Source organism: Tetrao urogallus, assembly GCF_951394365.1.
Source record: "Tetrao urogallus genome assembly, chromosome: 1".
Classification (NCBI taxonomy): domain Eukaryota; kingdom Metazoa; phylum Chordata; class Aves; order Galliformes; family Phasianidae; genus Tetrao; species Tetrao urogallus.
Window position 1 is genome coordinate 84,494,755 of NC_136813.1, and position 15,353 is coordinate 84,510,107.

General features: G+C 35.4%; 1 protein-coding gene across 8 annotated transcripts in view; it reads left to right on the plus strand.

Moving 5' to 3' along the window:
- KDM6A (lysine demethylase 6A) overlaps positions 1 to 15,353 on the plus strand; it is a gene marked incomplete at both ends in the record, with an annotated part of 145,611 nt that overhangs the window by 51,698 nt on the left and 78,560 nt on the right. For all 8 annotated transcript variants that reach the window (XM_079536019.1, XM_079536020.1, XM_079536022.1 and 5 more), the window contains one exon: positions 15,007 to 15,065. In XM_079536019.1, the coding sequence (XP_079392145.1) occupies positions 15,007 to 15,065 (59 nt within the window). The remainder of the gene's footprint in view (positions 1 to 15,006; positions 15,066 to 15,353) is intronic.

Below are 15,353 nucleotides of genomic sequence, written 5' to 3' on the forward strand. Positions count from 1 at the left end.
TTGAGTTTTCCTATTGCAGAACTTTCCTTTGTGCATTAAAAACCTGTCATCCTTCATCTCCTGATAGAATAATAGCATGCTTCCTTTCTTCAGTCTATGATGAGAATGTAGAATGCTAAAATATGAGACATACTGAAGTGTGTCAGTGAAGAAACTCATCAGTTTAGATTGCTGGGAGAGAGGCACGTTTAGTTGAGTAGAACAGCTCTGATTTGAATGGAGGACACATCTTCCGTAGGCGAGAAAGTTATTTGACTGCTAACTATATTGACAATGACTGTGATGCTTGCCATTTCAGAAGTATTGCGTTCTTTGCAGAACCATAAAAATAGTACAATTTTTCATACATCCATGTGATTGCTCTTAAGTTGCATAAAAGAGGTAAAAACAACTACACTTTTTCTAGTTTGTAGATTCCTGCTGAAACATTAGATGATGGCATTTCTTTTCTTCGGAAATAACTATTTTTAAATTCTTTCTTTAAGAGAAAATATATATATATTTCCTTAAATTTAGAAAAAAAATTGTTGTTTTTTGCTTTTTTTTCAATTTTGGCATTTTTAAATTTGCTCTCTTCTGAACTGAAATTTCAGTTCTAATTTTTGTAATCATTTTTCAAGCGTATATCTAGTGAAAGTGTTCACTAGATATCACTGCTGCATTTGGTACAGCATTACCTTGGTTATATTTCAACTCCTTGTTTTCTTCCTTTTCAGAGAGATACAGACTTCAAATTCTCTCTCGTGTGGGGACAGGGGAGGAGTGATTGAAGTGCAAGTGGACGTAGTGCATATAGATGGAAAAAGTTATGGGTGGGAGGGTTTGGAGATGCAGAACTTGGGTTCTCTTAAAGAATCTATGACTATCTGATGTGATGCTGATAAGTCCCTCACTTGAAGAAAAGGCAAATCACATTAAGTGTTCTTTACAGTTGTTTGATTGTACCATACTGTCTGTGAAGCAACCTCAGAAGGATAGATGTTTAGTGAAGAAATGGGAATCGGTTCTTGCATTGGCTCAGCAAGAATTAGTCTCTTGTTCTGCTCACCTTCTTGAAATGTACCGTTGATCAGTGTTGAAACCACTGAGTCTTCGTGTTCTTTGTGCTGTTCCTTGAAGGGAAGTCTAGATGTTGTAAGCACTGTGGAGTTTGAAAAATGCTAATAGAAAGCAAACAAAACTTTGGAGTTCAGGTTGCTTCAAGCAGAAGTATTTCTGAATGTATGTTGAGAACAAGCTACTTAGAGAGTTTGATCATCTGTTCTTAGGTAACTTGAAAAGTTGCACTAAGTGGATAGCGACTTGCTGGCATTCAGAAGAATTTGGAAAAATACTAACCTATTGCCCGTATCCACTTTTCTGGGCTACTGTGTAATGTCAGTTGATTTTGTAGAAGTGATTTGTCCTGCTGTGTCATTTTTTTAACTCATTCACTGCAGGAATGGGATTGATGAATCAGTGTGACCTGGGTTGGAAGGGACCTCAAGTATCATCAAGTTCCAACCCCCCTGCCACATGCAGGGCCACCAACCTCCATATCTAATACTAGACCAGGCTGCCCAGAGCCCCATCCAACCTGGCCTTGAACACCCCCATGGATGAGAGATTTGACATCCCAGATATGGTAGAAACAGTAGGCAGTTCAGAACTTCCACCTTGTTTTTTCTTCCTGGCCTGGTATTTATTCTGCTAGGCTGGAAGTTTTCTTGATTTAACTTTATCTGATAATACCAGACAAAAGAAATGTTCCTGGTTTCCTTCCTCATTCAATCTTCTTTGCTTAGCTTAACTCTAGTGTTTTTTCTTTCTGTGTAGGCCTATCATTTAAGGAATTATTCTAGCTGCTTCTTTCTGAATTCTCAGGCTCCTCAGAAAGATAACAATATCATCATTATTAGATATCATAGCTACATAGATGCTGTGTAATGTGTGTTTGTTTGTGAGTTATGTGATTCTTGCTTTGATTGGAGGATTTTAATATATGTATACTTTTTCTTCTCCCCTCCCTGACAGTGAAATTGGGATCCATTTCTTTTATTTATAGTTTGGGCTCTGGTTCTTGGGATCAGACAAAGATCTGTTCCCAACTTTGTGAACTCTTAATGAAACTAAGAAAGCTGGAAGAATTATCCCAGTCCTGGTAAGCATGGTAGAAGGGGGATAAATCAAGCAGCATCTGATAAATGTTTAAGAGAAAATGTGTGTGTTGGGAGAGGGTGTTCAGTCATCTATGCGATTGACTTGATTGTTATTTTTGGAATGAGGAACATAAACATTGTCATTCACTATTACTATTTTCATTATAACTAAAGGATGGAGATCTATAATGGTTGCAGAGCAAGAGGGATCTCTTTAAACAGAACTGGACTGATGGTGGTGTTTTATATTCTGTTGTCAACTGATCTGCAGGAAACTTGGCTTATTGCAGCTTCTGGAAGTTTTCATTTCACTGATTTTGTTGAAAGTTGCATCAGTTTTGCAGAATGCTGCAGACTTTCAATGTACTAATGATCTCAAAGAGCAAGTTGACAAATTCAGGGAAGAAAAATCCATTAAGAGCAATTAAATACTAAGACATTTTATTTGGCTTTAGAGTCTTCTGCACCGCAAATCACTGGAGGTTGGGAAATGTATTCTTGGGAGGGGAAGACTTAAAATAATAGTTGAAAATAAGTGAAGTTACTCTGAGCAGCAACTTTTAAAAAGTTCATATTACTGTGGTGTGTGTATATATATATATATATATATATATATATATATATATATATAATTTATTTATTTATTTATTGAAAGCTTTCCATCACTCCCTGTCTACACAAGAGTTTGAGTTACGTTTCCATTTGGTGACGTACTATTTCCATTTTGGAAAACAAGGATGATTTTCTGATGAAATATAATCATTGAACGCTGTCTAGAGCAAATTACTCTGTGGAGCTGTATAAGGATGTCAGCACGCTTTATCCTGTTCTGTCTCTGAAATCCATAAAAATATAATAACATAAGTGAAATCATCCATTCCGTTCATAATGGAGCATTATAACTGTCTCAGTTTTGTTTCTGATCTCAGAATTTAAGCAAACAGAGCCCTCTGTCTGAAATTTATAATAAAATTTGGAAGAAAAGCTCATCTGGAAGGCACTTTGTCTTTGCTATTCTCAGGCAGTATGTCTTTCAGTGGGATGTCAGCCTTTTTCTTTCCAAAATTTTATCATTCATAGAATCATAGAATGATTTGGGTTGGAAGAGACCTTTAAGATCTACCTGTTCTAACTTCCCTGCTGCAGACAGGGACACCTCCCAGTAGACCTTACTCATAATCCCATCCAGCCTGGCCTTGAATGCTTCCAGGGAAGGAGCATCCACAACCTCACTGGCAACATGTTCTGGTGTCTCACCACCCTCGCAGTAAAGAATTTCTTGCTAATATCTAGTCTATATCTACTGTCTTCCAGTTTAAAACCATTTCTCCTTATCCTGCTGCTGTGTGCCCTTATAAAAAGTTTCTCCCCAGCTTTCCTGCAGGCCCCCTTCAGGTAATGGAAGGCTGCTACAAGGATCCACAAGAGCTTCTCTTGTCCAGGCTGAATAGCCCCATTCTTGTGCATGGATGTTAAAAACTTTCCTTGATCATGTTGTCTATACCACTTGCTTTCATAGAAAGAGAGCATTCAGATACTCCTTGCAGGAGAGTACTTCTGAGCTAGGCTTAGAGGAAGAGGAGTCTGCAGCAAACGGATAATTAGTGTCATTTCTGAGTTCAAGACAAATCTGGATACATGATGCTACAGGAAGACAAGTAGTTTTGAATTGAGAATGAATATCACAAGCTGCTTTGGAGAAATAAAAGCATCTAAAGAAACACAATTGATATTTTAGATTTTTTTTTAATGCTAATATTGAGTGCTTTTATTAATTCTGGTGTTTGACATAGTCATGCAAATTTAAATTCATGTGGTATCTTTCTATGTTCACTGTTAACTAACTTCTTTAAACATTGATTTTATCTTTTCTTTGGATTCTAGTTCTTATCTTTTCAGCCTTCCCTCTCTTCTCTCCCCCCCATTCTTGCAGCATGTACACACAAACTAAGAGATGTTGTGTGTGTGTGTCTTAAGATATTCTTGTCTCCAGTTCAGAGTGCAGGTACCAGGAATGACTTTGCTTTGTTCTTTGGCTGCAACGCAGTGAATCACTGAGGTATTGGAGCATTGTCTTGCTCCTTGTCGTGGTAACTCATCTGTTCTGGCTGTTGAAAGAAAGTAGTTGACAGTTTTCCAATTATTTGGAAGAATGTGATCTTCCATGTTGACAGAGGATTACTTTGTGGTAAGTGGAACAAAGATTCCTGTCTCTATGCTGTGTCAGTCAAATGTGAGATGAGCAGTGATTTGCTGGACTGAGTTGCTGAGCTACTCTAAAACCAGAAGCGTAGTTCTACTTGTGAGTCACTTTGTTGGACACTGCATTTAGAAAGGATGATTGGCCATATACAAGAATTACAGCATGGAACTCTGAATGAAATTGAGTTCCACAAAATACTCATTGACTCATAAGTTTGAGTATTTTATATATATATATAAATATATATTATATATATATATAGTATATATAGTATATATATATATAGTATATATAACTAAGTTGTATTAAATTATTGGTGTAGTAACTCCCACTTCATTTCAGCAAAAATAAATAAAGCAGACTTTTTGCTTTATTCCATCCCAGCAGGATTCTCTATTTGAAGGGGTTTAGGTGGACAAGGGAGACTGAAGCAGTTTGCTAGGCTGGAATGATCTTTGTTTTACTGAATGCGTTTTCTGAATTAACATGTTGAAGACTTTTCAGTCTTGTTCTGTTTAAGCAATCAAGAAAGGAGTAAACCACCTCTCTCACTAAACATCTCTATTACACCAAGTAACTGGTTTATAACCTCTCTTTTGCTGCACGTGGAAATACATGTGCAACATTGCACTCTGCTCTCCAGGCCGAATTCACAGTAAACCTTTTTTCTCCTTTCTCAAACATGTAGCCATGGCATAAAGATCAAATTAGATCACCACAGTAACATCTTATCTATCAACACAAGTTCCAAAAAATGCATCTGTTCTGTATACCATCTTTGTGAACATACTCATGTTTAGACAGAAGAATTACCATCTTCGACTGAATCTAGAAATGTCTAGCTACTGTGTCTGTATAAAGATACTTTCACCTGTAGCAGACTTGATCAGCCACCAGCAGCTGAGACCTAGTAATTCAAATTTTGTGTTTTATAAATGCAAAAATAGACAAAGAAGTTATGCTTACATGTGTTCATCTGCACTGACACAAAGAAGAAGAAACTAAAGAGTCAGAGCAGCCTGTGATCAACATTGAGTTGAGACCCTGCAGCTTGAAAATGTAAAGGAATAGTTTTGTCATAGTTTTGTACCGTTGCTGATTTATAAACAGTCCCTGTCTAGCACTGCTTCTCACATCTTTGCCAGTGCTACCATTTCTAGAGTGCTATAGTCAGTGGCTGCCAGAATTGATCCGAGTTATTAATATCCAGATAATTATTTTTAACTGGATCTGTTTCCCTGTCAAGTTCAGTGTGTAGCTCTGTCCGAGCAACTGCAAATGTGCAAGGAGAAAAATGAAATGCAACTGAAGCATGTAGCTCTTTCAGCCTATACTAGTACAACGAAAATGTCTATCAAACTTACACTGAATTTTTGGAAAAAGAGAGTGAAATCCTACCTACACAGTCAGTGTAGGTAAGTGAAATGTCAGAGAAATCAAATTCTGTTGATCAGTACAAGATGAATGAAAAACAAGAAATTGAAGGTGGCCTGTCAGCCTTTTCCATGCAGGTCCGTAACCTTTGATATATGTAGGCAAATATGTAGTTTCTTCATGACTGTAACTGGCAGGGCCAAATGTTCTTGAAGTAATATTGTGATGTTTATTAAAAGCTCAGCAGTATTTGAACAGAACTTAGGAGTATATCCTACCATACTCTGAAATAAATCTATAAATAAAAAGCATAACAGGAGCAACAGTGTCCCCATGCAGTTGGCTAGCAGAAGTCTGAAGGAAGAATATGGAAAAAGGTTAAGATGAGCACATGTATAAGACTACTCTTTACTTTCCGTTTGCATGCTACCACCAGGAATCCAAGTCTTTGGCATATTAAAGTTGCTTCCAGCAGGACTCCAAGGGCCACTTCCCCTGCTGCTCAAGTCCTGATGGAACTTGCAGTCTGGGCCGCATAGATCACATGGCTATACAGAAAAGATGTGTGGGCATGGGGCCACTGCTTTTTAGAAAACCTTAACAGGAATGCAAGATTTTGCAGCTTAGGTTATGTTCTGTAATCACAGGGTCTGTTAACCACCTGCTGAAAGCAAAAGAGCCGATCATCTTTTATGATCCTAGTATGTGAATTTGTTTGTTTCTATACTGAAAAAAAAGCTGAAGCTTTCACACTATTGTCCCTAATAGTTGATCCTGACGCTACTCAGTATATAGCAACAATTCCCTGGAGACCACATACCGTTCTCCAAATATATGCCATAAAATATGCCACTCAGGCTCTTATGCATAAATAACTATAGGCCTTTGGGAGCTGACAGGCTCACTGAATTTGGAATTGTTGTAGGAGTTGAAAAGCAGCTCTAGAGATCATCTACTCTATGCCCCTTGCTAAGGCAGGTTCCCTACAGTAGGTTACACGGGAAAGCGTCCAGACAGGTTTTGAGTATCATCAGAGAAGGAGGCTCCACAGCCTCTCTGGGCAGCCTGTTCCAGTGCTCTGTTACCCTGAAAATAAAGTTAATTTTCATGGTTTAACTACCTATCAACATGTTCTCCACATTCTCTGCATCTGCAAAAAGACGAAAATCCCTGCAAGTGGTTTATTACAAATGTGTGGTATTAACTGTGGTTTATTCAGAGTCTTCAAGAAATTTTCTAGTACCTTGAAAATGATTAGATTTATAAAAGATTTCTAAAATAAAGCTGGATAAATCATACTTGCTAAAACTCTGTTTCTTGAGCAATAATCACAACAGTTTAAAACTCTTAAAGATCATGTGCCTGCAACTCAGCAGTGTGAAAACAATTAATATATAAAAGTTATTCCTGTGACATAGTCTGGCATTTGTGACAAAATTCGTTAGTTTAATACCTTAGCAAATAACTACAGTCTTGACTGTCAGATTTTTTATCTTTTCAGAGTAAGTATTGTCAAAAAAACAACAGTACCTGTGGAGGAAAACTGGCAAATGCATTTTCCTTAATTCACGTATACATCTATCAACATCACAGGCAGGGAAACCACAGAGGGTTTTAAAAAATTCAAGAAGTTACCATTGTTTTGCATTGAAATGAGCTTTAAACTAATTTTAAATCATCAGAAGTTACTCATGATATAGTAAACTCAATTGCAAAGTTATAGTAGTACTTTATATATATATTATATATAATAGTTATAGCAGCGCTGTAAAAGCAGTCTTTTAAGTGAACTCATTGTAGTTTAAAGGTTTCTGTCTTATTTGGCCATTCTTTAGCATCTCTCTGGCTGTGTCCTTCATCATTTGGAAAACTGCTCCATATATACTTGATACATAAGAAGTATGACAGATTAAACACTTCACTCACGAATAATGAAACCACAGTTTCACGAATCAGTAAGTTCAGCTGCCAGTCAATCTTCCTTTTGCATGCATTATTGCAACTATTTTTTTTCTTTTTTTTTTTTTTTTTTTTTGGAAGATGACATTTGGATAGTTTTCTTAAAATGTTTTATTCACTTTTATATGGAATACAGGTCATCATTATTTATACCCATCATCTTCAAAATATTTTATGAAATAGAACGAGCGTGGAATGCTGTGTTCTTCATTTGCCATTTTTTCCATCCTTTTCCAGCAAAGGTAGGAGTCCCCCTGAGTTTACAAGATACACCATTATTCTTCTGTCACTTTCTTACTACTGGAGAATCATTATCATGAATCACAAGGAAAAAAGCCTTAAAATCATTAATTATACAGCTCTACCTGAGACACTCCACATAAAATGGGAGTGGACAAGCTGAATCTAACGAGGCAGGAGTGACTACAAAGTGATACAAATACATACAAGGAGACAGCTGAAAAAAACAATGGAAGAAAACAGCCACAAAAACTTAAGAGGCAAAGTGTCTGTAGCATCTACTGTTGTCATGAATCTTACTTCGTGCTGTGCTGGGCGGTAACTGCAACAGAGTTGAATAGAGAATTCTGTTTAATTGGAACGTTTAACATTGAATTTTTAACCAAATTCCCTACGGATTCAGTTTTTACCTGTATATTGCTTTTTTTTCTTTTTTTTTCCCCTGGCTGTTAGCCACCGTTGAATCAATTTCATAGGAAGTGATACTTCTCAAAGCTTAAAACCTCAAGGAATATCACAGAGAATATTTACTGGAGAAGAGTTTCCAGACCAAGTATACAGAAGTAAATCAGCTTCTCTTCGTTGGGAAGAGATTTAACCCATCAGTGCAAATATAAAGCAAGCATTTGCTCATCTTGCCTGAAAAAGATGTCACAGGGGACAAGACGTCGTTCAGGGTGCTCCTCCAGGAAAACCAGAGGAATTCCAGTTGGTGTGTAAGCACACAAAGACAAGTGGGAAAAAGAAGGACAGGAGGAGCTGAAGGACAACAGGCAGAAGCTTTTCATTTCCGCAGGCTTCATTAGTGCTAGTTGAAAACAGTTTGTTCTGTAAACTGCAAACTGAACAAAATCCCACATTTGGAACAAAATGCTGAATATCAGCCTTAAGCAAAAAAAAAAAAAAAAAATCTTACTACTTGCTTCAACTTTGAGTTGTTTTTTTAATATGAGTCACTAACATTATAAAATACAGTTTAACTGGATAGCATAGTTTGGATATATGTGTATATATTTAATATTTGTTTTTATTATAAATATATGAAATATTAAAATGTATTTTTTAAGGTCATTATTTAAAGCAGAGAAATACCAGATCGTTGATAAATGGTTGCTAGTTAGATATCAATTATTACTGAAAATGATTTTCTAATTAAGACAGTAGTTGGTTTAGTAGTAATCGCTAATTGGGATTCTAATTGGTGATTTGGTGTTTTATTTGTTAGAATGTACAAATACTTAAAATAGGATACAACAGACGAGCCAGCAGGCCCACATGACAGGCAGCTGGGGGAGCAGACAAGATGGCCAGCAGCCAAGAGCAAAGCAAAGCAGCTGGGCAGCCCACCAACCATTCCCACAGAATACTTCATTTCCATCAAATCATCATTTTTTAACAGAAGACCATACCTCAGTAAATTTTCAGCCCACTCAGTGAATATATATATAGTAGTGAGTTTAAGAGCCTTCAACTTTTAAAGACAAAACAAAAAAATATGGGCAAGGCAAATGGTAGGACACCTCTTTCACTCTCTCTTGTCTCTCTTCGCTGTTCGTTGGTGCACTACTTAGCTCTTTCTTCATTTGTGCTACAACTCAGTCTTCTTCCCCTCACTAATTCCTCTTCTTCTTATTACATCACTGTTGCTGTGCCTGATATTGCTTATTATTTCTGTCAGTCATTTAACTTCTGGAAAATCAACTCTGAACTGCTTCCAGAAACATCACAGCTGTGCTGAAGCAAGAACCTGAATGTTTTTAAATTTGTAAGTCTCTCCTTAATTCTGGCTATTACCGTATCTTAAAAGGGAAAGTTATAAGAAACCTCTCAATGTTGTTATCTTTAAGATCTTTTCCTCTGGGGAACTTTATTGCTAAACTTGATTACTTACACAGCTAGCCAATAGCCTGAAGGAGAAGGAAGAGAGGAAAAAAGAAGACAGCCAGTTCACCAATTTTATGTTACAGAGATTTTCTCCTCTGTGTTAATACGACATCCTTTTATATGACTCTAGGGAGCACTTATTTAAAGATACCTTGCAAAGTTAAGTTCCGCAGATTAATTTTAAACTACAACAGCTTCGCCTTGGTGTGAGTGGATACCCTCTTATTCTTGTACTAAAAGTTTGCAGAATTTCTTTTTACATCATATATGTTGATTCATCCTCCTTCCTGTCTCCTCTGGAAGCAATTCTCATATACGCTTCTATCATTTATCTGGAATTTCATTCTGCTGTTCTGTGTTTAAGAAAAGGATGATTAGATTCTAGCAAAATGTCAAGTTGAACTATGCTTACCTTTCATACAGTAACATATTTCTCAGTATAGTCTTCTGTATCTTTATTAAATTGCTGTAGGGTTTTTTTGGTGTCTAAACTTTCTGTACTGTTTTCTTCTTTTGATACTCAGATTAACTTCTCAGACATCAACTATGTATACATGAGGTGCTGTAGACAAATAATTTTAAATAATGCTTCAGTTTAAAAAGCTCAAAGTACCACATGAAATTCTACCTGCTATCATAGCTCTGTAATCAAGATGGTTTTTTAAGCACTTACAAATTTCTAGCATTCAATTTGTTTTCTGTTTGGGAATACATCTATTTGCTTTCACTTCAAATTCATTAAAAATGAATGAAAATTTAATACCAGCCCCACATTTACATTTTTTCCATAAGACACTAATGTAAGTCAATTAGATTTAATTTTCTAGATCTAAGTGTAGTTCTTCCCCTAACAACTTAATAAACAACAGTTTTCCATTACTTTAGAGGACTACTTAAACTTATATTTTGTATGTCGTTTTTCATTTTTCTTGAAGAAATTCCTCTCTAACATAACTTGTATCTGATGACCTCTTATTTAAATTAAGATTTTCAAGAAAGACTGATTTTTTTAAATGCAGTCTGAAGATGAAATTATCTACAACAATAGAATTTTCATAAAATTTATTATTTAATTGCAGATATTAAAAAAAATGAAGTAAATTTTCTTTGCTGTGTGGGTGGTCAAAGATTGGAATGTCTTCCTAGAGGGGTGGTTGATGTTCCATTCTTGTCATTGCTCAGAAAGCATTTGTACAGTGCCCCCAGTAATATGCTTCAACTTCTGGTTAGCGCTGAAGTGGTCGGGCTGCTGAACTCAATGATCTTTGATAGTCTCTTCCAGGTGAACTCTTCTGTAAAATAAAATTAACTCCTCAGAGAAGACAACTGACACTGGAAAGCCTGCTCTTACAGGCAGGGAATATCACAGCCAGGCCTCTTCCAGAGTAATTTATGCCATGTTGGAGAGAACGAGAGCTTGTTCTCTGGAATGTCACACTGGAATGACGCTGTTAAGATTAAGAAGTTTTGTGGAAAGCATCCTCTTTTTAACATGCCTCTTGGCATTACATTAGATCATTTTCCTCAACAAAAATATCCACAGAAATTCTGCTTTAGGAAGTCCATGCTATATTTCATTGTTTAATCTGGTAATTAAATAACTGATTTGGTATCAGCTGGTAGATATATTCTTCTTCTCAAATTCTCTTATGATTTCACAGAACGATAGTTATGCTGTGCAGTTGTTTTAAAACCTGTTCAGTGCCTTCAGTTGACATGGGTCTCCAATAAATAGATTTTTCATGTCAGAAATTCAGTTACATAGAATGGTACAGAAGATAACTTTTTGTCTCCTGAGTTACCTATCAGTAAAATGTATGTTGTTAAATGTAACTGAAATTTTGCTCAGTTTAAAGGAGTACTTGTGAGTAGCAAAATCCACAATATAAGCCCTACAGTCTTTTTTAACTACATAAGCTTATAAAAATTGAAAGAGATATTTCAGCCATCTAGTGGTTGGTATGAAACATTTTAACATTCTGAATGGGTTGTAGAAAATGCAAATGACACCAACTTGGAAATTGCATTTCCAATTTGTATGATTTTTAGCGGCATTGCTGTAGAACGAAAGAGACTGACGTTCAGATTCAATTTTGAGGTACAGTGTGTCTCAGCTTGCAACTTTCTTGTAGATTTCTGTGAAGACAGGGATCTGATAACATAAAAATTACGTTTAGATATTCAAAGCCGAAGAATGAATTTTAGAATGAGTTCTTAGGAATTGTGAAGATTCTGAGGAACTTGAAAATTATCTTCTTACAGTCTTTTCCATAGGTTTCTGTTCTTTATGGAAAAATGTTTGGAGGAAAAAAAGTGTTGGTTTTTATTTCCCATCAGCAGCTATTTATGGCAAGGTCTTGAATAGCAAGCATTAAATTAAACAAAAAAAGTTTACAGAAAAAAACAGGACAGATACTTTTTGTGATATACTTCTATTCAAAAGCAAGTAACAGTGTCAAATGAAGACAGATTTCTTAAGTCAGAGTATGCAGAGTCACAGAATCTTACAATGTCAAGGAAAAGCACATTTTTTGATGGAAATTCCGTGTTGCAATGCAACCCTCGTGATCTTTCTTGGTCCTTATAAGCGGTAAACTGTTCTAGCCTTTGATATTGGCTGTTGCCGATTAGACTTGACTGCATGTTGAGCTTGATGGTATTCTGCAATAGAGGCAGAAAAGTCAGTTACTGAAGTAATGAACTTCATGTGTAACTCACCTTGAATGAGTGGCGGGAAACTACTGCTTACATGAGCCACTGTATTATCTTCTAGTCCTTGTGAAAGTCACATCCAGCTTCAAGACCAGATTAATAAGTATTTTTTAATTATTAGGGCAAACCTAATAAATAATGAACAAGCAGTGCTTATGGTGTTACATTAAATTAGAGCTATAGTGTTTCGGAACAGATGAATGTGCTTCATGCTGACTTTTCAGAATTTTCATTCTGAAATTTTTGGAGTTTGCATCTTTATGTTGACAGTAAATTATTATGAAATCTTAAATCTTACCCTGATTTATATTGAGAAGACAGTGGTGTCTTAGCATGCTTATAAGGTCAGTTTCAAATGCTTTGTAAGGCCAAACGAAAATAAGAATGAGAAAAATTAGAAAACCAGCCACAGAACCAGGGAAGAACAGTAATAGTGGATTTTTATTTTACTGGTGCAGGAACAACTTGAAAGCTTTACGTAAATTTGATATATTAGTGCATTTGGACAAATCACTTCTATTTTGGTCTTGTCATATGCTTTCAATGTTGAGTATTGTTAGCACTTTGAATCAAAATAACAGATACATCAATATTCTGAGTGTATAACTCACCTGTATTGTGAACTTTAATAGATGTCAGAAGAGGAAATTAAATTCTTCGAAGACTGAAGAAGTTTTAGTTATCTGGCATATTTTTTTGTGGTTGTGATGAATTTTGCAGTTGTGATGCAGTAGTGATTAAGGATTTTTTGATTATTCTTCTCAACTGGTATGGTGATCTGGTCTTGAATCACAGTTATTGAATCTCCAAATAACATTGCACAATTTTGTTATCTTCTCTTCTGCAAAGAAGCCTGAACTGAACAGGGTAGAGGTTGCTATGCGTGTATTCTCTATTTTGCAGGTTTCCAAGTTGCACATGTGAAAATATCTCTTACTGTCTTACTTTGTTTAAAAAGACTTCTAGACCAAGACGTTATGTATGTTCCATTTTTGAGCTTTTCGTTATTCCTAGTCTGTTGTTGCCAGAACACATTTGGATAACTGGAAATACATGGGGTGTGGAATTTAAGATCTGTGTGTTTATAATGTTCGTGTTGTGCTTTTGGGCACTGGAACTGGAATGTAATTTTATGCTAATGTTAGCGTATCATCTTTTATTGTTTATGAGCTTCCCTTTCCACCCCCTTTCTACAGTGCCCTGATAGTCATAGTATCTGGTCATTCCAAAACATTTTCTTGGAATCTATCCATTTCTGAAGCTGTGTTCCAACTGTATTCATGAATGCATCTTTGGCGATTCCCCTGTTTATAATTTGCATTTAGAAAATACAAACGAGATATATTGAAATCATAATACTAGGTTCTGTTTCTGATGAATGGTTGCTCTTCAAATTAGGTTTTGGTTACCACTTATTTTCTAGGAGAAAATTAGTTGTCTTATGTATCTCAGTTTGGTCTAACGCATTGTTCAGATTCTTTTTCTGACATTCCATAAAAATAAAATTGTTGAAGAAATGAACAGGAGTGGAATAGGGATTATCTTGAAGAAGAATCTTCAACAGTAGAAATTTCATCTGTGTTCATGTGTCAGAGCCCTTTCATTTTAGATGTATTCATGGTCTCTCGAAAATGGCAACACACAGAAGAAAAAACTAAAATTGTGACGTAGGCAGCATATATATTTTCTTCTATAAATAATAGAATAGCTGCTAAATAATTATACTGTGACATAACATTTTATCAAAAGAAAAAGCAATTTGTTTATTTTTCCATATTTTAAGAAATATGTAATAATTATTTGTAAACATTCATTGAACTCCTTAGTAATGTCACTTCGGAAAAAAAAGTGGAAAAAGAGTTTTTAGTTCAAGAGTGGTCCTTTTTTTTTTCTTTCTACTACAAAATAAGAAAATCAAAGATAGAAATTTGATTAATGATGAAGAAACATCATTAATGCTCTCAATTTGAAGCTGATGAGTTTTTAATATTGATAAAAAGTAGAAATTCCTTGAGCATGTTTTCAGATTCTTTTAACTCAGCTTCTATTCTAGACAATAAAATTAAAGTGTGCATCTTTGTTTTACATGAATGTAAATTACTGTAACTGTGGCATGCTCTTAGGTTATAAAACATTTTTGTTGTATTAAATTGCCAGACCATCATTTGCTTCCCTGCTGTTCTGCAAATAGAACAAAGCACATTAGTTTCTCTTGATGTAAAAGTACTTGCATATTATTATTACTGTTCCTCCAGAGATAAATTTCTACATTTAAATTCAGAATTTAATTTCAAATTTTATAGAGAATTTAATCTGTTTTTTAAATCTCTAAAATCTCATTCCTTTTTTTTTTTTTTTTTTTTTTGTTCATCCTTCTCAATGAAATTAAAATATGCATATTTTACAGTGGAAATTGAACATTGAACAGTGAGCAAATACTTGCAGTTCAGTCACGTTGGTTTATCTGGGTTCTAACACTGTTTCTTTTCTTTACAGAATGCTGCCTTTTTATATGGCCTTGGTTTGGTCTACTTCCATTACAATGCCTTTCAATGGTAAGTTGGAATAAACTAACAGTATTAGTGTATGTTATGGTGTTTCATTGATAAATGAATATTTCAACTTTAGTATACAATAGTTTAATTGTTATAGTGTAAATATGATGATAGAAGGTACGTTGTCCTGGATCTCATATTTATTTGACTGTAACGTGCTCATTGCAAACACAGCAGTTGCTTGAATAGGAGAGCAATTACAGAAAAAAGTGGTTTAGCTTCCTATCACACAATTCAGCAAGGGGAATGAAATGGTATGATTTGACAGGTTTCTATGAATTCTTCATA